Source organism: Dipodomys spectabilis, unplaced genomic scaffold (genome assembly GCF_019054845.1).
Source record: "Dipodomys spectabilis isolate Male_0828 unplaced genomic scaffold, ASM1905484v1 ptg000669l, whole genome shotgun sequence".
NCBI classification, from domain to species: Eukaryota; Metazoa; Chordata; class Mammalia; order Rodentia; family Heteromyidae; genus Dipodomys; species Dipodomys spectabilis.
In genome coordinates this window covers 4,192,849-4,218,885 of record NW_024871346.1, presented here as the reverse complement: position 1 = coordinate 4,218,885, position 26,037 = coordinate 4,192,849, and the positions used below count along the sequence as shown (strand labels likewise).

Here is a 26,037-nt window from a genome sequence, read left to right as displayed (position 1 = left end):
TCTATCTTCAGAGTGCTCTAGCTCACCCCGAGTCTGGACCCCCATCTCTCGGGCAGCCCGCCACACACCGCAGGACAGCTGTGACAGATGTGGTACAGTGCATTCAATGGCAAGAACAGGGAAGCGCTAACCAAGTGGTAGCCACGTCGCTCATCTTTTCTGTTCTACACGTGTATGTAAATACAGAAATGCACCAGTTAGGATGTATTCCAGAGTTTTTCTTATCTCCAGAAGGTTACAAGAATACTAGCCAACTTCTACTTACTTTGTTACTATTCCACAGTAAATGTACAGACTCGTTTCGCAGAAAGAAGCATAGAGGCTTCCTAGGATAGCGCTATCAACCAGATTTTTGCGGTTGTGTCTAGAACCATTAACTATGGCTCCCGCCACTGGGAAAGCAAAGGGGACAAAACCTCCAAGATGCACGACCTAGGGACAGGCTCCCAGCTGCCTGGTGCTTCCCTTGGGGATGTAGCTGGCACAATGGAGGCGTACTGCATTTGAACACAGGACAAACTGTCCACACCCCAGAGCTGTTCCAATGGCCCAGCCCCCAGCCGGCGGCAGGATCCCCTAGCCATGGACAACTCCAGTTGCATGGAAGCCATCAAAGACACAGACCAGACAAGGAACACCTGAAGGAAAATGATATAGCAGGAGACTTGTGGAGTCATGTCCCAATAAGTACCCATGCAATAATTCATTTGGACACAGGCCGAATGAATGAGGTACCCAGAGAATATCTGGAGGAAGCCACTGCCCCACAGAGACCTTCTCCCAAGCATCTCCCAGTGAGACAGCAGTGACTTGAGAACTTCCACCTGAGCTCAGAGCATGGCCATGGAGGAGAGGATGGGTACTGCTCCATTCCCAGGGCTGAGTCTCCAGACTCTTGTTTTAGAGCCGGCCACGGAGCTCATGGGAGTTGGGAGAGGTTCATGGCAGTAGAAATAAGGAGGCGCTGCCTTGGGCAAAGCAGATGAGCGGTTTTGTCTTCTTGTTCACCATTTCCCAGATGTGCCTTCTCGTAGGCCCTCCTCAAAGAACTTTTGTCTTCTCACAGAAGGCCCTTTTTTTTTCATAGTTGTTCAAGACAATGGAATGACACTCACCCAAGACAAATCAGTGAAATGCTTACTGGAATGTTTGAAAACTGGCTGAAGCTGGGGTGTATTTCTCAACACTTCCTTCTCCCTGGTGTGGCAGTTGAACTTGAGCTTCATCATCTGCTTTGTGTTTCCAATTTAGGAGAATAGAGTGAGAAGGGCTGGGGAAATGCGTGTGCTCCCCCTTAGCCATTGTCTAGACTGGGCTGGGATTATCAGACCATTCAAGGGTAACCGGCAGAGGGTGGGTACCAGACAAGACTCATTACGCCTTTCTTCCCCAAGCACTTACAATGTGGAATAGGCTCCCAATCCCTCTACCACTTTCAGTGATGGAGACCGAGGAAGAATCCTGATGATACTGGAAAACGCACAGGGACAAATGGAGTTGCTGTCAGCATGGGGCCAGTCCAAGCGCTAGGAGGACATCTTTGAAGGGAAAAGACGCTGGCCACGGCGAGCCCTCATTCCAATGACCCTTTGGTGATCTCAGCAAGCCACAGCACAAGGACATACATATCAGAGTCACTGGTCCTGGAATGACCTGGAACCAGGACTGGAAAGCTAGTCCTGGGTCCATCTCGGCCTCTTTCTCATAGTCCCTTGAGATGGAGGAGCTGGTTTGGCAGCGGTAGCTGTCAAAGTTGTCCTGCTCCCAACTGCAGCCTGGCATGTGACACGCACTCTCTGAGCCGGTCCAGTGACGTCATTTGCCGTACTGTGACTCGTGGTCAGGAATGCGAAGGTCGGAGCTGGTGATCTTCAGGATGGAGAGGGGCGGAGGTGGGGTGGCAGGGATGGGGCCATGTGGCCCGGCCCTGACCTGAGTTCTGAGTTTGGCTTTTTGTGAGGTAAATTCACTAGGATGCTGCAGGAGCTTTAGCTTTAAGGTACTCACTGCCTTGGCTTCAGACCTCAGCCCTGCCTCAGTCTCTGGGCCTGGAACCTCAATTGGACTTGAGACCATGTCTTCAATACAACTGAGCTTCGTTTGTCTGTCAAAAATGAAGCTGAACGTCCCCAGCTCACACGTGGTCTGTGTGAGGCTCAGCTAAGACGATGGAGAGGAAGTGTCTGCAACCAAGGCCCGGCAATGCCAGGAGCGGAGTCAGTGGCTGCAGTGCCCTTGTGTGAGCAACTGTGCCAGTCAGCCTCCTATCTGGGCATTGCCCCTTGGACACGATATTCCTGAAAAGTCCAAGGCTTAACAGAAGAAGGTTCGGAATAGACCCAACTCCAAAGCCAAGACCCTGGAGGGGAAAGTCAACAGCCCGGAGCTCTGTTTCCCTATCCCTAACGGCCCAATCCCCACTGCTCCCTCGGGATCTTCCTCGGGACCTGTCAAGCCATATCGGCGTGTGCAGACGGAGGGAAGCCATCGCAGCACGGCCGTGTGCTGACACACAGACGTGTTCTAAAGCAGCAAGAGGAGCTCCCGTGACACGCTACGGCCGTGTGCTGACACACAGACGTGTTCTAAAGCAGCAAGAGGAGCTCCCGTGACACGCTACGGCCGTGTGCTGACACACAGACGTGTTCTAAAACAGCAAGAGGAGCTCCCGTGACACGCTCCAGCTCTTCTTCTCCCACTCCCTCGGCGGGCCTGCCTGGCTCTGTCTAGAATCTACACAACTGAATGATCTCCGTAGGCTTGGGGGCGTTCACAGAGGTCGTGAAACTGTTCCTATCAAACCTTCTATTCTAAGACGAGGACGTCAGAGGGAAAAGAAGATGCATGTTAAAATAAATAAATAAAAAAAAAGAAGATGCATGTTCCTTCAGCGCTCGCCTCACAAAGCCTCCCTCCCAAAGACCCCCCCAGAGGGGCTGCATGGGGGTCACTTCAAACTACAACACCTGAACCCAGGCTGGCAGCACCCAGAGACACAGGACCCCCAATTCCCCACACTTGGTGGATACCCAGACTTCTAACTGCTTTCTTCCCCCTCTGCACCTCGGCTCCCCATAAAGATTTATTCCATACCACACGCAAACGCACCGGGTAAATTATGTGAGGAGGAAACAAGGGGAATAGTTCATAAATATTCTCAGCCATATGCAAACAATCCAAATTTATTTTTCTCTCTCCCTCTCTCTTTTTTAAGGAGGAAAAAAAAATCCACCCATTTCCTGATCACTTCCAGATTCATTGAGGTTGATATTACATAAGACCTAATATTGTTTTCTCGTCATAGAGAAATAATGACTTGGAAACAGCAATTTGAGCTAAGAAAATAATATAGTCTTACCAGGGCATGGAGGCTGAATGGGGACAAGAAAGCCAAGCCTCTATCCCAGCCTGCAACTCGTTCTTGCAAGCATGGCTCAGCCCTGGTTTGTGTGCAGCCAGGACACTAATGAGCACAAGCCCCACAGCATCACTAGGGCGGCAGATCCATGTGGAGAGGGGCCGATGTCGAAGTCTTTGTAAAAACAGGAACAGCTCTGGAGGGGTAGATAGCTGCTTGTGCCTTCATGTGTGTTTTGTCTGCCACTTGCACATGCAGGAAATCAGGATGAAGGTTAAACCCCTGACCACGGCCTGCAGCCCGGATGGATGTGTCTGTCCATCTCCTCGTGAAAGCTGTGACTCCTGTGTGCGGGTCCCAGGCTGTGTACCCCCTGCCCCTCTCTGTTCCTTTCATTGCGCTAGTCCAGTTCCCAACATCAGCGAGGAGAAATATTCACACATTTCTGAGGGGACATCAAGAGAAAGAAGTCTCTAATGTAATCATACAACGAGGCTGTGGAGGTGGGAATTATTAGACGGACACGTTGCATTGTAAACCCCCGGGCAACCTTTGCAAGTTCAGGAAAAAAATTAAATTAAAACAACCAAAGAGGTAAAGAAACTGAATCTAAGGTGGACCCAGCGTTGGATCTGTTTGTGCAAGCAGGCACACGGCTGTCTTCTCAGGCTGTTCAAGCCAGTCCCAGGAGGTGCATGAAAAGCCCTTGGCTAGCCATTAACTGCCGAGGGCTTCTACGGCTTTCCTCTGACTGGTGGGAGAACAATTTTTTTTTGTCAGTCCTGGGGCTTGAACTCTGGGCCTGGGCGCTGTCCCTCAGCTCTTCAGCTCAAGGCGAGCGCTCTACCACCTGAGCCATAATGCCACTTCTGGCTTTTTCTGCTTATGTGCTGCTGAGGAATTGAACCCAGGGCCTTGTGCATGCAAGGCCAGCACTCTACCACTGAGCCACCTTCCCAGCCCCAGGAGAATAATTTTAATTGAGTCTAGGCTGGATTATAACTCGGTCTAGTGTAATATTCCTCGTAGAACCACTAGGGGGTTCTGCCTCTTTTGCATGTCGGCTTTGTTCCTCCACCTGAGTCAGTGGGGAAGAGTGCTTCTACGACCTCTTGGCACCGGGAGAAGAGAGTTCTGGAACCTATGGCACCTGAGGCTTTGAGAGACAATCCTGGTCCTGGACTCTCTCCAGAACAGCCGTGAGAACGTTGGCCCTCAGGGTGGGTCCTTTGTATTTCCCTGGATTGTGTGTGTGCATGTGTGGATGTGTGTGTGTGTGTGTGTGTGTGGTGTGTGTGTGTGTGTGTGCATGTGTGGATGTGTGTGTGTGTGTGTGTGGTGTGTGTGTGTGGTGTGTGGTGTGTGGTGTGTGTGTGGTGTGTGTGTGTGTGTGTGGTGTGTGTGTGTGTGTGTGCATGTGTGTGTGTGTGTGGTGTGTGTGGTGTGTATGCATGTGTGGATGTGTGTGTGTGTGTGTGTGGTGTGTGTGTGTGTGTGTGGTGTGTGTGTGTTGGACCCAGGGCCTCACTCATAGGCTACACACTCCTGCAGGCTTTTGTTTTTTAATTTTGCTTTGGAGATAGGAGCTCATTAACTTTGCCCTGACTGGCTTTGAACTTGCGAGTCTATGAACCTCAAATGTGAGATCTTTCTGCCCGTACCTCCCAGCTAGCCTGGATTCAAGGCATGGGCCACACACCCAGACCATGATGGTTGGTTTTGCGCCTAGAATTCTTGTACCTTCCATGGACGGGATTGGAGCCAGAATGTGTTTTCTCTGAGCAGAGAGGCCAGCGGGTCCCTTCACCTCTCAGCCACAAATGTGAGCTCTGCCTCGCCTGGGGTCGGCGTGGATGGAGGAGGAGAGAAAGGCACTCACTGTGAGAACCCCACGGGACTTTCCCTATGAGGAAAGACACAGCTACAGACAGAAATACCCAGAAGCCCCCATGAAATGTTCACTCTTCATGCTCTCCTCTGGCCCGTGCGGATGGAGCCAGGGCTAAATCTGCTCGCTGGAGAGCTCTCTGCCGGCTGTCCCAGAGAGAAAATACAGAGAGAGCCACAGAGCTGCAGCCTCTGCGAGCTGAACATATGAGGGACGCACGTTGAGAAGAAATGACCACTACCTCCCTCAGGGCGTCCTGAGGAATAAGCCAAGCGTCTGTGTAAGAAGAATTCAGAGGTGGAGAACAGGACAGGCTTGGGTCCAGGAGGCCCAAGTGTCGATTCTGCCATCTTGACCACGTGTCTGAGGAAGAGGAAGAGGCTGGAGTTTTAGGCCATTCACCTTTGCCATGGAAGAGGCCATCGATCTGCACGAGGAGCCATACACAAAGGCCTCCTTACCCTCCGGGTTTGGCGGAGTCAGATGCCGAATGGGACGTAACAAATGTGGCCTGTCAGTCTTCCTGCGACCATGGCTGTAGAACTTAACTAGCTGGGAGGATGGAGGGAGGCCCTCAGTGAAAACTGAGACAAGCCGAGGTCAGCTCTAAAGCAGAAGCTCAGCATTCAAAGGGAAGCTGGGCACACTAGAACTTTCTAGATCTGAGGAGGGTGCTGGAAAGCTAGAAGGATGACACTCTTGCTGGGTGTGCACTGCCTAGGGCTGCTCTCTGACTTGGGGGTGCTCCCTCCAGCCTGTCTAGTTGTCCGTCTAGTGTTCTTGTCGTCCGGTGGATGTATGCACCGTGACCTCACACTGGGCTTGGGTCCTCAGCCAGGGGAGACGGCTGGGTGATCAGATTGGACTTGGAGTGTGAGGCAGCTTCCTGGGTGTCTCTTTCCAGGGACTAGAAGAAACAGGAAGGGCAGAAAGACACGCGGCATCTATGAGGTGCAGCTACAACGGCGCTTCTAGCAGTTTCTCTGCTGTGCCCGCCCCCCCCCCCCCCCGAGTTGGCAGAGCCTTGGTTCACACCGCATGCTGCTATGGGCTGTGGAGGGTGTTACTTGTTCTGGAAAGGATTTCAGCCTTGGATGGAAGGAAGGATGAAATGACCAGCTCCTGTAGCTCTTTCCTGACCAGAGGCCGAGATTTAGGTCTTCTCTCCATAGTGGATCGGGAAACAACACTGCCGGGTACTTCCAGAACCTTTTTATTTTGTGGAGAAAATCATGGTGTAAAGGGGACACCCTAATATATTTTCAAAGAATTTAGACTTATCCTTCAGAAAGAGACTGACTCACCGCAGTAGCTTCTTCCCCAACCCTTGAAGGGATCCTTACGGATGAACCTGGTCTTTTTCGTATAGCTCCACAAATCACTAAACTTTTGCCTGTATTTGGGAGTGTAATTTCAAACGACAACACCCATATTTTATTTTACTTAAAAGGTACGGCCTTTTAAATATTGAATTTTCTTTAAAACAAACCAACCCTCATTTGGATGACACGGTAAAGAATCGAGGGTGTCTGCAGCACGCCTTTCATAGAACACTTTTTTTTTTTTTTAAGTGTGAAGGGAGGTATGGAGATGAGAGAGAATTCCAGGTCCAGATAATTGTCTCAATCTAAAAGCCACAGTAAATTTGAAAAGAGAGATTATCATAGCTCTTCAAATTTAGGTTTTCATTTCATTTTGTACACAGTCTGTACCACGTAAGCTTCCCACATGTTTATTTATCCCTGGGGGAGGGAGAAGGGGGAGAGAGGGGGGGGGAGAGAGAGGGGGAGAGAGAGAGAGAGAGAGAGAGAGAGAGAGAGAGAGAGAGAGAGAGAGAGAATGTGAGGGGGAGAGAGTGCAGACAAGCAGAGAATGTGTTCCTGATTAGGGTGCAGGGCCCTGACTCCAGGCATAGGATGGTGGCGCCCTCTTCTGGCAGAGATGGGAAACACGTCCACATCCTCTACAAGGAACTGTATGTGTGTTTTCTATTAGGGCTTTCCAGAAACTCATAAATGGTTGTAAAACCATTGTGCTAATAGAAAGAACGACATAAATGCTGACTGAAGCTATTAATGCCGGTTGTAGTTCATGTAGCGGACTGAATCAGGTTGAAATCTGTGAGATGTTTATGGAACAGGTTATTTTTTAGGTTATGTTTAGGCTATAGATTCAATCCAATGTGGACGTTCAGACATTTGAAATGATCTGTTCAGGGACCCTCGAACGTTCCTCAGCCATCTTACCTCAGTGGGCACACTGGGAGATTTCTCACCTCTCTAGGCTGGAGAGATCTGACCTCCTTCTTGTTTGGCCGCATCCACAAATGGCCGCATCTTTCAGACGAGAGCCATTTGCAAATTAACACGGCCACGGTGACAGGACGCTAGGTGTAAATCATGCCAGGGTTCGGCAACAGCCCGAACCTTCTCTTGCGGTGGCCCCTCTTCTGTTTAGCTGGTAGGTGCCTAGCCTGGGTCTGTTGGAGGTAGTGGGGGATTTCTGCCCACCGCATCCCCCACTTCTCGGGAATAGTGGGGTCGGGATTTGGTGGTGACGCTGGGCTTGGGTAGATTTAGGAAGCACACATGGAAGTCATTCCATGGGAATCCGTTGGTTTAGGAACTGATTTGATCACAGTTTCAGGAGTGATCTACTCTTGTTTAAAAAGTCAGCCCCATGTGTATTTTTAAATAACGGCTGGTATGAAATCCCTAACACACGAGTCAGAGCCGGCGGTGGGGCCGGCTGCCCGGGCTGTGATCCTGGCTGTGCTACATAGGAGCCTGGGTGGGCTGCATAAGCCCTCTTGCCTCAGTTTCCCCATGAGGAATAACTGAGGGATAATTTGAGTTTGGGACTGGAGAGGAGGGCTTAGAACAGCACGCAGCGTGACGTTAATCACTTCTTGCATTCAGAGGGCAAAGTTGCTGATGCATGAGGATCAAAACATTTTTAAAAGCCAATAAATTGTTAGTTGTAAGGAGGGGAAAAAGCAGCTTTTGCTCGGGTCCTGCTTGGTAAATCTGGCATTTGGACAGGCTCAGCTTGCCCGTCCCTTCTGGCTTTTTCCGACTCTACATCAGTAACGGCCTCAGCTCAGTAGATCTTCCTCCTACCGGGTGGAAGATGGGTTTGGGTGGGGTGGTGACAAACACCTCTGAAAATTTCCACAAATTCTACCCAGACTCCTGGTCCCTTGCCTTGCTCAGAACAGTTGCCTAGGTGACCTCATGGACTTGGGGCTTGGGGACAGAGGCTGGGGATCTGGGTGGTCTAGCTTTACAGCTCTGTCTACACAAGTCTTCCAAAGTTTGAAGCGAAAGTGTGGCAGACTAAGTGGGAAGTTTTATACTTGCTTCTTAAAATCTAGCCAGGCACCAGTCTTAACTACTTGGGAGGCTGAGATCTGAAATTCCTAGTGTGAAGCCAGCCCAGGCATGAGACTTTCATCTTCAATTAACCACCAAAAGTTAGAAGAAGAAATGTGGCTCAAGTGGTGGAAAAAGCTAATGGGTAATGCCCAAGACTTGAGTTCAAGTCCCAGTAACAGCATGCACACATGCACGTGCATGCACACACACACACACACACACACACAGGTTTAGAGAGGTAATGACTTAGATTTTGATATTCCTAATAGAGAATTTGCAAGTGTCTTTCTTCACATGGCTGCATGGGATATTTTCACCATAGAGGGAAAATTGCCTTAACTTGCAAGTGAATTATATGCAAGAAGCTATTCTTTGTTACTCACAGAAGACACAACTGAGCAGTGTGCACAGTCACAAATACTCCTCTTCTGAGACTCCAGGATTTTCAGTTAAGAAGGCCAAACGACCAGATTCTAGCTAATGGGATGGAAGTAGATACTTATCAATGGCTTTCCAAGAAAGTAGGACAGCTGGTAGTAGTGCCTAACACTCAGACCCCAGTGCCAGGAAGTGGAATGATTAACTTGTGACAGAAGGATAAAAGCCACAAGTTGGTGATGGACAAATTGGAACTCCAATGTCCTGAATACCTGCAGTTAGCTGGAACTCTCTGCTCTCCAGCCTTCTCTTGCTAGGTGAGAAAAACAAACTCCTACCAACAAGCAAACATGTATTAAGAATGGGTAGAGGAGGGTGGCACCCATGGTCAAATTCTTGATCGGCTGTGCTAGGTCAAATAAATATTTGCTTTAGCCATAGTCCTCAGGTTTCGATTATACACGGCCAAACACCCTCAGTAGATACACACACCAATATTTCATGACTCCATTTTTATTCTAGCACCTTCCACCACTGCACACTTCCCTCTGGCCAGAAGGCCATCTCTGTTCTGTGCCAGAGCATTCTCCAGGAAGGATGGATAGAAACCCAGGAGAGCCCTTCTTCAGAACGGTGGCGATCAAAGTAAGCCAGTGGCTGTGGGGTGTCTTCATTGTATAAGCCAGCCGTGGCTCCCTGGGTCTGCTGCACACCGGAAGCACAGGGCCCTGTCCACCCCCGCCCAGCACTGCCAGGCCTAAACACCAGAGTCCCTAACAAGGAACGCTGAGGCCCACATTGGGTTTGGTCCCTAATATAACTCAGCACGTGACTACTGTTTCTCCCCCTTCAGATTAATTATCCTATAAGCTGGTCGCTTGTGGAGGTGTATGATAGGCCTTGCAGGTTCAAAGACCAGAATACACACAAAGTGTGTGTGTGTGTGTGTGTGTGTGTGTGTGTGTGTGTGTGTGTAGGGAGACTGAGACTGAAATGTATTTAAGCCCCCACATGTAGATAGTTGTGTTCTGCACAGAGATAAGAAGTATGGGCTGCACAGGCTGAGGGAATGCATTGCGGGTAGAGGTGGAAGAGCGTTTAGCCCGTGTGCAAAGCGCTTCTTTAATGCTTCTTTATTCCCTAGGCATTGATCTGTGGCCAGGCCAGGCCAGGCCGGCAGAATGCATTCTGTTCAGACAGCGGGAAATTCCAGCACGGGGAATGCTGGTGGTGATGGTCTCTGCTCTGCTGAAGTCTGGGAGCCCACCCAGAACAGCCCCACTAATGAGTGTGCCCACCCACATAGCGTCCCTCCCCCCTCCCGCCACCCCCCCAACACCTACCACCTTCCTTACAACTCCCAAGGATTCATTCATTTCAGGCGCGAACTTGGTTAAATTGTAAATTGCAGCATCCGCCTCCACGGTGAACCAAATCAAAGACCCTCCAGAGAAATCCCCAGGGCAGCTCCTGGGAGGTGTGAGAGGAAGTGCTGGGCTCCGACCCCCCCCCCATGCGGGAAGGAGGGCGGCGCGTGACCGAGCGAGTCCTGCCAAGGCTTGGAGGTGGGTCGCACCCATCCCGCCTGTGGGTTTTAACATGCAAGGATGCTAATCAAAGCACCACTTCAACTCCACCGGCCAATCAACAAACAAACAACATGCCCAGAGTTGGCCCATGGCACACAGGGTAGGCAGGGGAAGGCAGCCTGGAAGAGCTGCTGGGGGGTGGGGGGCAGACTGTCACGTGGAGCCCTAGCCCGAGGTCTGTTTGACCATCTGGGTGCCCAGGGGTAAAACCCGTGGGGCCTTGCTCAGTCTTCTTTCAGGGTGGAATGCAGTTGTCCTGCGTTAAGGTACAATTGTCCTCTGAAGGGATGATCTACCCCCCCACACACACCACTAGAACTGCTTCTGAACGGTCCATCTTATTCCCACTGCAATTTAACTACTGCCTTCCTTCGCTTTCTCACTTTTTCAACACATCCTGAAAAAGCAGGAGGCTGGGTGGGGAGGGGAGGGGAGGGGAGGGGAGAGGAGGGGAGGGGAGGGGAGGGGGAGGCTGGGTGGAGAGGGGAGGGGGAGGCTGGGTGGGGAGGGGAGGGGGAGGCTGGGTGGGGAGGGGAGGGGGAGGCTGGGTGGGGAGGGGAGGGGGAGGCTGGGTGGGGAGGGGAGGGGGAGGCTGGGTGGGGAGGGGAGGGGAGGGGAGGGGAGGGGGAGGCTGGGTGGGGAGGGCGCATGTAGAGCTTCTTGGAAATGCCAAGGCCTCCAGACCAGATGATAGGTGGGCCTAGGAAGTGCAGGAAAACATGGCACTAAACTCCTTGGAAGAATAAATACACACACTCTTTTTTTCAAGGTGGCTAGCTCTCCACATCCTGGGGATCTGGGAAAAATAAAATACAAAACACCTCCTCTCCCCCACCCCTGCCTTCCTCTTCCCTAGCAGTAGTTGGCTTTTGTGATGCTCTAGGGAAGCCCTGGGCCTTTGATTCTAAGTCCTAGTTAACAGCTCTCCTAGGCTGCTCAGGCCCTTCCAACTATGTTTCTGTTTTAGTCAAGGAAGTTTCTGGAAGGAGTTGTTGCGGGAGGGGAAGGGGAAAGAGGCTATGCGGGACAGACAGCTGGCCTCCAGGTACCCGGGGCTGTTGGAGAGCCTATCAGTCCTGGTGGGCATGCTCTTCCCTCGGTGTGGAGTACAGTCAGTGGAAGGTGGCTTCCAAGGCCTGAAGGGTCTCTGGTGCTTTGGGGGTGCTGCCCAGCAAAAGCCTCCTTACAGCACAGTCTCTCCCTGAAGATGCTTGGAAATGGCAGCTTCCTTAAGGAAGGCAACCATATTCAGCCTTCTTTTGTGTCCATCCTGCAGTCTGCCAGCAGAGGGCAGCACAACACCCTGCAGCAACCTGGGAATGGGGGGAGGTGGGGGGAGGGGACCCAGTGCTCTGAGGGCAGACACACAAGTCATAGGGGAAAATCAGCAACAGCCACTGCAGCTAATAGATGCCAATAGCTGATAGATATCGGCCTAGATGGCAGGCCAGGAGCTACGTGCTTTATAGTAGACGTGCATGCTTTAATTGGCAAGGCATATGCCAGGCCTGATCACAGGTCAGAGCTTGCTATTGTAGCCAGAGAGTGCCCAAGACAAAGACAAAAACACTCCAGGCTCAATAGGGCCACTGCCTCCTTTTACGCTACCTTCAAAACTAAGGATTTTTTTTATTACATTTTTGGAGAAAAAGTCAAAAGAAGAACGGTATTTTGTGACATAGGAAGCTGATGTGGAGCTAAGGCATCCTTAGGTGGAGTTTTATTAGCATTCTGCCATCTACCCCTGTTCATTGCTAGGTTGCCTGGGTTTGCTCTAGGCTCCAACAGCAGTGGCTGAGCAGAAGGCACGCAGCCCAGCTGGTCTGTAGCATTCAGTATCTAATACCCTACATGGGAAAGGGCACCAGTCCCGGACCCACGCGGTAAGTACTCTCTGTTTCCAGGACGGAGGGTGGAGTTGACACTTTTCTATGTATAGAGTTGGTACAGGTTCCAGAGAGATCTCTGTAGTAGTTGCCTGGAGATCTCCTTGGTTTCCCACAGGGTAACTCAAGGTCATGGTCAAGGTGAGGCAGATGTTTCTCTAAACAGCCTGGAGGAAGTAAGGGGTCAGGACATGAGATCTGAAAAGGTCAGCCACGATTCACAGAGCATAGGGCTCCTATTCTCCCACACTTGGACATCTTTGAAATCAGGACATTTCCCACCTCCATCGATGGGACCCTTGCGTGCTGGCCGGCAGTCCATTCTATACATTTAATGGTAAAGGACTGGGAAACACTACATCCTTCTTAATACTGGGTGGAAATCTCTAAGACTTAGAGCTCCACACCCAAGGAGGATGCTCTTGCTCAGTCACTTCATGGATTTGATGAATTTGTGACTTTCTTTGAAGTTTCCCTGAAAGGCAGAAGGTGTTCTGGGTCCTGGGAGTGGGCCGGGCAGCCCTGGCTGGGCAGGTGTTTTCCAGCCACTGCTGACCAGGCGCGGGACCTGGGTGAGCTGGTGGAGAGGGAGACAGACAGTCAGAGCTACAGAGAGAGCCCTTTGTTACAGCACCAGCCAGGTGAAGGATCTACAGCAGAGAACCTTGGAGAAAGAGACAGGAACATGTGGAGTTGTGGCCTGAAGGAGCCAAGCCAGGAGCAGGAACTTAGAGGTGGCTGCTTGGCCTTTGCGGGCTTCCATGTGGGCTTTAGAAGGGGAAAGAGAGATACAAGGTGGCTGCGGCGGTTGCCATGACAGTAAGACCAGTACATGATAGAAACTTCCAGCACAACTCCATGGGGTGGGAAGACCTATGGGTTACGGGACGGGGTCCCGAGGCCTCGCACACAAGGGTATCTTCTCTCTCTGTTCTGATTTTCTCAGAAAGATCTCTGGCAACACACTGCTCCTGGGCCTTCAGGGTGAATGGCCTCTCCGACAGGGCCCTCGGTGGCGGGCGGGGCTGGCCGAAGTTGGGAGAGTAATAACAGGCAGAAAGCTTAGCCCCACCAAGTGCTTTGTGGTGGTGGGAAGGGGGTTCGAACCTGTTTCCTGAGCTTTCTGAGACTGCACCTACTTCCTATCACTTTATTCTTTTCAGCAGACATCGGGGTTTCCAATGTGGAAACTCGTGCCTGCTCGGTTATGGTCAACTGGAGGAAATCACTGGGAGCCGAGCATTCCCCAGGGAAGGGTCTGTGCACCCCAAATGCATCACCCTGTATCCAGCCCATTGCAGGCTGGAAGAGGGCTTTTTAGGACTTCATTCAGAAAGACGGAAGCGCTTCACAAGGCCAAGTCTTTTAGAAAGAGGATGTTAGGTCAGCCTAGGGTCTGTGAGAGCCTAATGCTGTGCCAGTGCCCTTGGGGGAAAGTCGGGACTGGGAGCTGAGGATGCAGCAAGGGCTCATGGGTCTTCAAGAGAAGGCGGAGACAGAAGGAGGCAGAGGAGAGAGGTGGGAGGGGTTTGAGCCTGAGGCCTGAGGGGACTGCGGCCTCCACGAGGCAGAGATGGAGCAAAGGCATTGAAGGCCGCAGCCCGTCCAGCCTGGGGTCTGCAGCAGCTGGAAGTCGCCGAATGGAAGGGCCCAAGAAAATGCCAACAGCAGCTCCTCTGGGCCCTTTGGTATTCTGGGCGGGTGGTTTGTTCTGATCTCTGGAAGAACTGAGCTGTTGGCTAACTGGGGGTGGGTGGGTTCTATTTTTTTTTCCTGTCTGCTTGACATTATACAGCTGCCCAGGTGGCCCGGCCTGCGTGTCAGGCCGTGCAGCGCCGAGGTGCTGGTTCTGGACTCCCAGCCCCACCGTCACATTTTATGGTTTTTCTTACTCACCTCACTCAAGTGGGGTGCTGCTTTGCTGCGCTGCAGACCTCCCTGGGAGCAACTATAAAGTTTTCTGGAACAAGTGGCATAGAAATTAAAATGGAAAGAAAGCTCTCCCCTGCCTGCCCCCCCCCCCTACACACATAAGAAAGAGGAATCTGAGAGTGGAAATAAGAGAGAAAATGCACTGGGAGCAGGAAGAGGACAGGGCATTGAAGCCTGGAAAGAGCAAAATCCCCCAGATGGTGAACCGCAGGTTCAGTGCAGGAATGTGGGGTCCTGGCTGCCTGAGAAGCTCACGCACGGTCACGTGGTCTCTGCATACTGTGTGAAAAAGTTGGGATCACAACTCCCTCCTCAGTGGGGAGGAGGGATACTAGACGGCAAGTTGCTTATTTTAAAAGTCCAACACATTCACACACCCTTCCTTCAGATGGACAGTCGGGGGGGATTTGCATGAGAATATGACACTTTTACCAAAAACAAGGATCGTATTTGGGGCAGGAATGGCAACCGTAGGAGAGAGGGAAATGTGATAGGGCCGGAAGAAATGAACGGAGACTTGCACACACATACAAATAGAGCACAACATGCACATACGATCCATTTTGCGAATGGCCTGGAACTCACAATCTGTATGAAACACGAGGTACGTTCCCCCCAAACCCTGATTGGATGGAGGGAGGGAAGTGAGAGATTGCGAAAAGTAGTGTAAGATACGATGCATGCCTACATTAAGTCAACTGAACCAGTCTCTTGGAAGCTAGGAGTCCTAGCGGGGGGAGAGGGGGGGTTCCAGGGTCTGTTCTATGGCAGTTTGAGGGTGAGACCTGCAGGCCTAGATCCTCTTGGGAGATGACAGGCTGGAGGGGGGCATACGAAAATGAGGGGGTAAAACAAAACCCTCCAGGGAGCCAAACGGAGGTCCCGGGCAGAGCAAATGTGCAGCATGGGAGCCAGGAAAATGCAGAACTGCTGGGTCTGAGCGGCCTGGAGTCCCGGGGAGGGGTGAGGGAGAGAGGCTGGAGGTGAGGGACCTTTCACGCCTGGCAGAGAAAGATGGAGGATGCTAGAGATGGCGGAGGCGCGGGCCTGGGCTGGGCTCTGCCCTGTGGCCAGGCTGTGTGAACCGAGCAGGGTTGGAGGCAGAGTGACCGTCAAGTCTGGGGGGAGGAGGGGTCTCACAGGGGCCAAGGGGGGCTTAGCTCCTCCCCATCCCTCCGCCTGGCTGCTGTGGTCACACTCAGGCCGCGTGAATGACACGAGCTTTTCTTGTTGGGGAGAGAGGTTAAAAACAACAGAAGGGATCCACAGCAGGACTTTTATAAGTGCACATACATGCCCGCCCTCTTTCCTTCTTGAACTATGACCTTAAGGCAAATATACTCAATAATGTGTGTGTGTGTGTGTATGTGTGTGTGTGTGTGTGTGTGTGTGTGTGTGTGTGTGTGTGTGTGTGTGTAAGTTTAGGCTCACACTGACATTTTTCATCCCCTGCTTTGGAAATCATTCCCATGCTCTTACCTGTTGTAAGATATTAAGATATATAGATATAGATATACATATACATACTATACATATGAACCTCTCTGTGTTCAAGGCTAGTGCCCTACCACTTGAGCCACAATGCCATATCTCGCTTTTTCTGAGTAGTTTATTGGATATAGGAGTCTATGGACATTTTCTGCCCAGGCTGGCCTTGAACCGTAGTCATCAGATCTCAGCCTCCTGAGTAGCTAGGATTACAGGTGAGAGCTACTGGCACCAGGCTTAGATAATAACATTTTTCTCCTCCCTGACTTCCTGGCCATGCCTGTTTTGGTTTAGTCCTCTCCAAAAGGGCTACCCGCTGTGTTTGGAGCTCTGACAAGGCCGAGAGGGCCATGACCCATCTGCTGGGGTCCGTGTTCTGTGTGGGCTGGGGTCCCCACAGGAACCCTGCCCGACTCTGCTGGAGGAAGCCTTGGCCTCTGGCTCGCTGAGCCTCAAGGGTTTGGGACCCTTAAGCCACAACTGATAGGTACAGGGGGCGGCGCGGTGGAGCCACAGAGCGGGATCTTGTTGAAAGGAGGGTGGGTGAGAACAGCACTTCCGGGACAGGGGCTCACATGCGGGGAGCAGAAAGGCCCGAGCTCTGAACTGTCCTCATGGGTGAGGGGAAGAGGGCTTCCTAAGGACGAGACCCGCTACAGAGAGAAAACCGTGAAACCAGAGAAGGGAAACAATGAGGCGCGCAGAGTGTTGAGTTTATAGGAAATCGATCCGCCCTATGTCATGAAAACTGTGGCTTTGGCTTTGGGGAGTAAGGGAACTGTAAATCGGCACAACATGGGAATGCCATTTCTAATGTAAAAAACCTGGAAGGCTGAAATGAGATGATGGTTCCGAGGGAAACCGTGACAAGTATGAAGGGAGATGTCTGTGGTTGAGCTGAGACGCTGTGGACTCTGGGAGCCAGGGCACACAGCGCCTGCTCAGCACGGCCAGGCCCTGGTCCTCCCCTAGGCCAGGACTAGAGAGGCAGGAGCTGCTCTTTCCCTGGATGGATGCACTGATGGACACAGAAAGAGCCTGGGGCTGTGGCCACCTCATCCCACCAGCCACGTGGCTTACAACAATCCGCCTTTCCCCCTCCGGTCTGGGGAACAGGAATCCCAAGGACAAGAGGAGCTCTTCTGTCTCTTTCTATTGGGGGAAGTTGGGGGCTCCCTGTCCCAGCTTCACCTCCATCTCTGGACTCGCCTTCCCCTCTACATCCTCTTCTTCTTGCCTTATGAGGTGCCCAGTCGCTGGACTTGTAGTCCAGGAGGAGACCCTGGACTAGTTACCTCTGTGAAAACACCATTCCCAAAGGAGGCCCGATTTGGAGACCCCAGGGCGGGGGTGGGGGGATTTGAACTCAGATGCAGTGAGGGCAATCCCAATAGCTTTGAATCCCAAACAGCGTTGAAGCAAGAACACACACCTATTTCAAATATTTCCCCCACGCTGCTGCTTGTCCACGAGCATCACGGAGACCCTCAACACCCACCGGTGGCCACGGGATGATCCTCGCCCCAGGATGGCCCTCCAGGCCCCATCCTCTTCCACCCTGCGCTCTGTGAGCTCCGCTAACTGATTCCCCCTTAGTCTTGATGCTCAAGTTGAAACGCTTTCTAGAAGCTTGCTCCATGGCCTGCGTGGAAATTCTTCCTGTTTCAAATCTGTTGGGACAGGAATTGGTTTTCCTTTCACTTGGCAATTCATCGACTCCAGCACATCTTTGATTAAGCCATATGTGCCTCCTCTTTTCTTCTTCTTCTTCTTTTTGGGGGGTGGGGGCTTTGTGTGATTTCAGCATCAGCAGTCACGAACGATTCTGTGTCTCGGGTCACCCTCCACACAGCCCAGGCTCCCAGAGTCCCTGACTGTGATTAAACGCGCACTTCTAACCCCTCGCTTGGCACGTTTAGCATTGATGTTGCTCCCTCTGTAGCTTCTGGAGACCCCCGAGGAATCCCGCATAGACCGAAGGAAGTGAGAATGCACGCTCCCATGTGAGCGCGAGCAGGACCACACATTCGGGACAAGCCGGCGGCTCTCAGGGCTCTCCCGGGCAGCGCACTGAGCTGCCCGAGACGGCAGCCGCCACACACACATCACATCCTTCCCTCCGGTCAGCAACACGACCCACAGGCCTCTCTGCCTGCACTAGCCAGGCAGCAGGATCTGGGTCCCCCCCCAATAGTCGGGGTCCTTAGGATTGACTGAATAACAAGCAGCATCCCTTCCAGATGCTTCTCTGGGCCTAAGGGTCTGACACACCCATGGGCAGACTGAAGATGCCCAAGAAGCAGGCCCTGCTCCCGTCTCTCGGTGGGAGGACCAACTCACCGGCGTTGTTCTGCTGCTTGGTGTTTTTGATGTAGGCAGAGAACTTGGAGAAGATGTCGATGCCTGCCGTGTTGGACTCCCGGTGTTTGGCAGCCAGTTTTGGGTACCTGGAAGGAAGGCACAGTGTTCTGGGTACAGGGAGACTTGGGGCTCCCTCAGCCTGACCCCCATCTCAGTGAATGAACAGTACCCCTCTCCCTTTCTAGCTGGATCTACCCACTGTTTGGGTTTTCCCAGCATCCTCCTGGGGTCAGGGGGGCATGCAGCAACCCTTGCTCACAAACCTGGTGAGGTGCTACGAGTTGTTTGGGAGTAACATGGTCTGTTGGGTAAAGAACCAGAATGTCACTCGAAGGGTTTGGGGTCCAACAATGATGCACCAATGGAAAGGTGCTCATTTAAATATTGACACAGAGGGTCTGAGGCTCCCCCGGCCCCATGAGAACACCTGAACGGTGCAGAGAAACGTCCCGGTGGGCAGCTGGCCTCGAGATCAAGGTAAACCTGTCTGTGTGGACTCCACGCTCCGACCCCGCAGCATCATTGGCATAAACCATTCTAGCTTAAAAAAGATGCTGTTACACAAACGTGTTACGTGTGTGGCCAGGGAGGAAGAGCAGAGATAGGAGACACTGGCCTGGTTATCATCATTACCAAATAATCTAAGGGCAATAGTTTGCCAGTGAGAGCCGTTTCTTTGCTTCATGTTTAAAGGGTAAAACACTTTGTTCTTTTAATGCTTTGAACCAAAAACAAAAGGCTTTCCAAAAAAACCACTTGTTGCCTTTGGTGGTGCTGAGATTTTGAACTCAGGGCCTTGTGCTTGCTAGCAGGTGCTCTACCACTTGAGCCGGGCCACTAGACCTTTTTACTTTAGGTTTTCAGATAAGATCTCATGTTCTGGCCAGGCTAGGACACTGATCCTCCTCCATCCATGTCTCTTGCCTAGCTGGGATTATAGACAAAAGCTACCATGCCTGGACTCTTTGCTATTCTTTTCTTCTTTTCTTTTCTTCAATTAGCTCATCAACTATGATTGATTGTCCAGGCTTGGACCCCATAGTAAGTATCTATTCAATTTCAGAGATACAGTCATTGACACGGTCCTCAGAAGTTCATCAAGTGTAGCTTGAAGACAGAAGAGGACAGACCGCACCACCCAGGCAGATTTCCCTCAAGCGGGAAATATTCTGTTCAGCCCCTGAGGTTGTGCAGCTGGTTTGTCACTGTGGCGGAGCGCCACCTAGTGGCATGGACTTGAACTCCGGGTGGTGATTCACACATGCCCGGTGACTTGGCTTCCTGAGTTTTTAATACAAGGATCTCTACTCTAGGATTAGTTTCAGCAGCATGCAGCTCTGGGGAGAACGTTGGGAAACTCAGGGGATCAGAGAACTGGGGCCGGGGTCAGCCCTTCATTTTAGAGATGAGACAATGCCTTCCTTGCTGAGCCTTCACAGAGGCAGATGGACAAACATCTAGCTTAGAAAATAAATGACATTTCCTGGATGCCTCATGTTGACACTAAGTGCTCTGTGCAATCAGGTAGGATTTAAACATATAAAAGGGTTGGAGTGTTTGCGTGTGGTTTTCTCCTTAAATAAAAAAATAATAAAGTAAGGGGACACAAGGGCTCCCGCAATGTCTTGGCATTCTGGCGTGCTGATTAGAAACACACGGCGAACAGCAGCCAGGAATGGTCATGGGGAAGGCGGCTGCCCCCGAGAGACCAAGAAGGCTGAATGGACTGCACCGCTCCGGGCCTCTGAGCTCAGGCCACATGCCTCCCAGCCCGGTTCCGGGGGAGGGCAGCCGAGGCTGTGGTGTGGACAGACAGGTGGGTATCCCGGGCAGGGCAAGACGGTGACGCTCGTTGACGCTTCCTGGGAGGTATCTGCAACATGTGCCCCTAGCAGAGGCACTCAGAGTCATCTAAGAGCATTCTAGAAGGCAAAGGTGGATGATGGTCTCACCACTGGGCCCCCCCCCCATATTAGCTGACTTCTGGAGAGGTGCGTTTACCATTTTTGGGGTTCTGCTGCCCAACAATGGATCGTGGGGTTCCCCGCAGAGTAGGTACGGGCTTTGTCATCCCTCTTACATTCCACCACAGCCTGGAGAAGCGCCTGACGGGCAGCAGCCGAGCTCAGGACAGGTGAGCCGGGTGGAGGTGGAGGAGAGGAAGGCCAGACTACAGCCCACCATGCTGCCTCCCCACCACGTTTCCAGGATGATGAACCCGAAAACGATGGTCTTCAGAAACAAGGTCCAATGGTATGCGTGACACAGTTCTGGGGGGGGGTCTGGGCCCCCTCTGGGTACCTTAGTTAAAGAAACTGCCTGGGGGCTGGGAAGGTGGCTCAGTGGTAGAGTGCTTGCCTTGCATGCATGAGGCCCTGGGTTCGATTCCTCAGCACCACATAAGCAGAAAAAGCCAGAAGTGGCGCTGTGGCTCTAGTGGTAGAGCGCTAGCCTTGAGCTGAAGAGCTGAGGGACAGCGCCCAGGCTCAGAGTTCAAGCCCCACAACAGACAAGAAAAAAGAAAAAAAAAGAAAGGAAGGAATCACCGGCCAGGGGCCTTGCAGAGCCAGATTGGGGGTGGAGTGGGGAGAAAGCATGAGGAAGCTGGTTAAAGAGTGCGTGGGGAACTGGGCTGGGGAGGGGGGCAGGAAGGAGGTTCACGGCTCCTGTCAAGGGCAGAGGAGGGACTGGTCTAGTCCCAATGTGGATGACAATGAGTATTTTTAAAGGAGGGGGGTCTGGGAGGTCACTCCAAACACAATGGGAGCCTGGGATTTTTCATTGAAGTCTTGGGTAAGTCACGACATCTTGTCATGTCTGACTGCAACACAAGGTGTCACCTACTTCTCAGAGCTGCAGTAAGGATGACAGCGAGTCTTGGCGGCCAGGTTCTAATTGTTCTAATAGACCTGTGCATGTGCATGTGCATGTGCATGTGTGTGGACAAATCAACACTTCAATACGAATACAAGATGGTGATTTTCAGTTGTCACGTTTCACTGAGTTTCGGGGGCTAAGTAAACCCTGAATCTTTCTCATTCCTCTCTCCCATTGTCCAGCCACTAGCTTAGCCCAGTCCATCATTCGGTCTTGCCCGGCTCCTTCTGACTGATTTCTCCACCTCCATCTTTCCTGTCCCTCATGCTATTTACCTTCCCAGCCCCAAGTTCATCCAATATTGTTATTTTTAGTGTTTTTATAAAAGTATGCTTGCTGTCATCTCCAATGACAATAGTCTACAGTGTACAAGCCTAGCCCCTGCAAATTTGGGGTCCATCCTTCTCCTTTTTTCTCTCCCCAACAAAAACTTACAACTCTCTGCTATGAGCCCCGCCCCCTCGGCCCCATGTCACGTGATTTCACAAGAGGAAGTGCTTCTGGTCAGGTTCTCCGGTTGAATTGTGCCTGGATCAGATGTATGACGCTTGGTGTGGTTTCAGGCTCTGTGTCCCTTTCCTGGCTGTGTTACTGCATCTGACATTTGCCTCTTGTTCTAAAACCAGGGAGCCTTTCTTTGCCTGACTCTGAGGTTTTCCAGTAAACTGGGGTGAGGGCGGGGTGGTAACCTCCTTGGGGCTCAAGTCTCTCTACGAGGGCTGGACCAACTGTCCCCTCCACAGGCAGTGGCTATGTGTGGGTCTATCTACAGGACTCAGTCTGAGATCATCAAACACTGTGTGTTTGCACGCAGGGCCCCAGCTCTGGATGGAGAAGCCGCCTCTGGAAATCTGGTTTCTCTGGGTTCACCCCCTCCCACTCACTAGTTCCCAAAAGAAGAAGTTCATTACTTTTCAGGGGTCAGGGTCTCCTCCAGGAACTCCTCGATCTTATTGACGTCGGTCTTTACTTCCCCATTGAAGGTCAGGAAAGGCGGGTGGGTGCCAGGGGCCAGGTTGTGCAGGTCAGCTGGCTTTCTGCAGGGAGAGCAAGATTCAGGTGTTATGAACGCCAGGAAGCTTCCCGTTGTGAGAAACCTAGGACTTATTGTAAATTAGACTCTCCACACTAAAGCAGATTTCTGCTGGGCATGCAGAGACGAGGAGGCTGGAGAAAGGGCCCGCGGCACAGGAAATGCATCGAGTGGGCTTCAGTGGGAGAGGAAGGAGCCAAGGGGGAGCTGAGCTCTTTGGGAAGGTGGAGGAATCACAGATCACATGGATCTGCTCCCAGCTCCGACTACACAGAAAAGCAGCTGGACTCTGCCTCCAAAAGCTTTTCCACTTACTAGTTTGACAAGAGTCTGCTATAGATCATTCCAAGCTTTAAAGAGGAATGAGTTAGATTGTTTTTAAGAAAGTGGCTCAAAAAGGAAACTATTAAAAACTAATAGAGATGGTATGTTCAGAAAGGGTTTTATTGCTAAAGTTTGAACATGGACACACACTACAGGTCCTTGGTGAGAATTTATGACATGTCTGACAGGCCCAAGTTCAATGCTGCTATTCAATGGACAGCAGACAGGCGATGATGAAGGATTTATTATTATATTGTCATGTCGTCGCACAAGGGGGTTACAATCCCACGAGTCAGGTTACGGGTACAATGCTTCTTGCTACGACTAAGGGTTCTGCATGGAGAATTTGCTGTGATGGCTGAGAAGGTATCTAAGAGAAGCCACGGGACCCACCGTCGGCAAGGAGGTTGCTGTGGAAGCATGCGGCCATGTGCGAAGCTGTCAGTGGGTAAACGCTTTTAGTGATTTACATAACCAATCCCTACATTTTGACTTAAAAAAAAAGAAGTGGGCTGGGAAGGTGGCTCAGTGGTAGAGCGCTTGCCTTGCATGCCTGAGGCCCTGGGTTCGATTCCTCAGCACCACATAGCAAAAAGAAAAAAGCCGGAAATGGCGCTGTGGCTCAAATGGTAGAGCGCTAGCCTTGAGCTGAAGAGCTGAGGGACAGCGCCCAGGCCCAGAGTTCAGGCCCCACGACCAGACTCCCCCGCTCCCCCCGCCAAAAAAAAAAAAAAAGGGATTTTAGCTTCAGAATAGATGAAGAGTTGGTCTAACGTTGCTAGAAACTTCTAATTTTGATCAAAATTTGCGATCCTTTGTGGGGTGTGTGTTGACGATGGTGCTGGGGATACCCACACCTGCGGGGTGAGTGTTTCATTGTTCCTCGTCCCCGGGCCAGGCCTGCTGCGGTCAGGTGCATGTGGAGAGGACCTGTGGGCTCTAGTTGCTCTAGTGTCAGTACCACACTGCAGACACGTTGCTCTAGTGTCAATACCACACTGCAGACACGTTGCTCTAGTGTCAATACCACACTGCAGACACGTTGCTCTAGTGTCAATACCACACTGCAGACACGTTGCTCTAGTGTCAGTACCACACTGCAGTCTGCCTTTTGCAGAGTTCTACTTTGAAGATAATCGAAACACACATAATCATTCTTGAAATGTGACTACTATGATAATCTTGCTAGAACGTAGTTACTTTTCCTGAAATATTTAAGATTTCTGTTAAACGTACATAAACTGGGACCTTTTCCTGAATCAGAAACGGTACCCATTTCTTTTAAATGACTTAGTTGTTATCTCAAGCTACAAATAATCTGTTTTTCCAAGTAAATATGTCTTCTGTTTTCTAATAAGACTCAAATATAGTACTTATTTTCAATAAAAGGCTTGTATGTGTGTGTGTGTGTGTTTACCTGATTTTATAACAGAAACCCCTCTTGTATATCACTTTTATAATAACAATAACTTTTTTTTTCTAAGTTAGTCATGGGGCTTGAACTCTGGGCCTGGACGCTGTCTCTGAGCTCTTCAGCTCAAGGTGAACACTCTACCACTTGAGCCACAGCATCACTTCTGGTTTTCTGTTGGTTAATTGTAAATAAGAGTCTCATGGACTTTCTTGCCTGGGCTGGCCTTGAACCACGATCCTCAGATCTCAGCTTCCTGAGTAGCTAGGATGACAGGCGTGAGCCACTAGCACCCCAGCATTTTAATTAATTAATTTATTTATTTTTATGGAAAGCTTGGCTGGCACCAGTAGACTCAGTTAGATGGAGCATATGTATCCAATCTAACACCTAAGAAAATCAGAGTCTTCCTAGTGTGCCTGTAGGATTCTGGGTCAGATCCTGAAAGAAATCTAAGATAAGCAAAGCAACAGTGCATGTTTATCCCCCAAGGGAAGAGACATGAAAGTCCTACACTCTCCAGGGAAGAAAGCATTGACACTGGAGAGGTGAAAATGAGGACCAGGCAGCCAATCAGATGACAGGACTTCCATTATGAACCCACAGCCAGGCCCAGTACAGTCCTGATTTGTGCTGGGCAATGGGCCGACCACTTGGGGGAGGGACTTCCGCAACCACAGCAGAAGACAGGTGTTGGACAGGGGCTCTGTGAGCGCCCATGCATGGTCCTCTGGTGCCTCCCGCCAGGTGACTGGACACGAGAGGAAGGATGGAGCAAAGCGATGGAGAATGCAGAGAGAGGAAGGAAGAGGGGGAATAATGGCGGACTTCCCATGGAAAGGGCTGGAATGTAAGTCACGCCAAACGCCCTCTCTGAGCAAAGTTCCTGGCGGGAGCTGCAGTGGGAAATATAAGATGGAAGAAGTGTAAAGAAGTAGAGGAGAAAAAAAACAAAAAAACAAAGAGGTGGCGACGGCTATAATGAAACAAATTCCAGGCGTAATCAGTTGGGGAGGGGACCAGAAGAATGTCAATTAGGGTGTTGCTCTTCTGCGGTCCCCAAAAGGAAGGCTCTTTGCTTACATTCTTTGGCACTTGGAACTCACACCGTCCAGACAGAAAGTATTTCTAAAATCTAATTTGCTTAGTGCCTTTGTTTACTCTGAGCGCGTCCCTCCTCTCATGCCGTGAAGGGACATTCTTTCCTGGCTCCTGTGTTTAACCGCAGGGAGCAGGGCTTGTGTTGGTTGTAAAGCCAAGAAACCTATGCCGATCTTATTTTCAGAAGTTGCCCATGGCTTCTAGGTTTAGCAGTCTGTGTGGCTTGTGTCCTGGAACACGACACTGGGGACACGGGGGACACTGGTCTGACACCCTGGACAGTGCCTCATTTGGCCAGAAAAGCTCCCCGGGACATTGCCAACATGCCGGTTCTGGCTTGCTCTCTCTTTCTGGACTTGCCTGGCCATCGATACACACTTTCCTTGTGAACACCATGTCCTTTACCTTTTCAGGTCCACGGTGGTGACGTTGAACACGACGCCTTTCAGCCAGAGGATCATGAAGAGGCGCTGAGAGAAAGGACAATTGCCAATGCTCTCTCCATCGATTCCAGCCTGAAAGAGAAGCAGCGCTCAGGTCAGTGGCTGCCCACTAGCAAGAAAGAACACAGGAGGATAACACGCAAGCGCAGTCACAGAGAGCCACGGCCTGGCCCCTCTCCAAAGCAAGGGGCCGAGTTCTTCACTCCTAGTGTGGATCCGTGAAGCGGCTCAATCACTGGACTACACTTGAGTTTTGTGCATGGAGCTTTTGCAGAATTGCAAACTCCTGAACACACCGAAATCCAGTGTAATAGTGCAGCCCCCACCGCACCCCAACATCATCTAGACTGGAGCTAAGGATGCTGGCCACCGACTTCTACTTCCATCCAGTCCTCTAGGCTATGCTTGAATTGTTACTGCGTCTCTCCTGGATTGTAGAGCAGCTCTCAAAGCAGCCTTTGCCATTGTTGTTTTTTGGTTTGCGCTTTGTTTGGTGTCCCTGGGGTTGTGAATTCAGGTTGTGAATTCACCTGCTTACTGGGCAGGTGCTCTACTTTGGCCACACTTTCAGCCTTTTTATGCGTTAGTGATTTT

The 26,037-nt window shown here is 51.2% G+C and overlaps 1 protein-coding gene across 2 annotated transcripts in view; it reads right to left on the bottom strand.

Annotated features, from left to right (window-relative positions):
- Clic5 (chloride intracellular channel 5) overlaps positions 1-26,037 on the bottom strand; it is a 102,200-nt gene that overhangs the window by 11,173 nt on the left and 64,990 nt on the right. For both annotated transcript variants that reach the window (XM_042671948.1, XM_042671949.1), the window contains exons 2-4: positions 25,406-25,515; positions 22,043-22,168; positions 18,234-18,340 (exon numbers count right to left, since the gene is read on the bottom strand). In XM_042671948.1, coding sequence (XP_042527882.1) covers positions 18,234-18,340; positions 22,043-22,168; positions 25,406-25,515 — 343 coding nt within the window. The remainder of the gene's footprint in view (positions 1-18,233; positions 18,341-22,042; positions 22,169-25,405; positions 25,516-26,037) is intronic.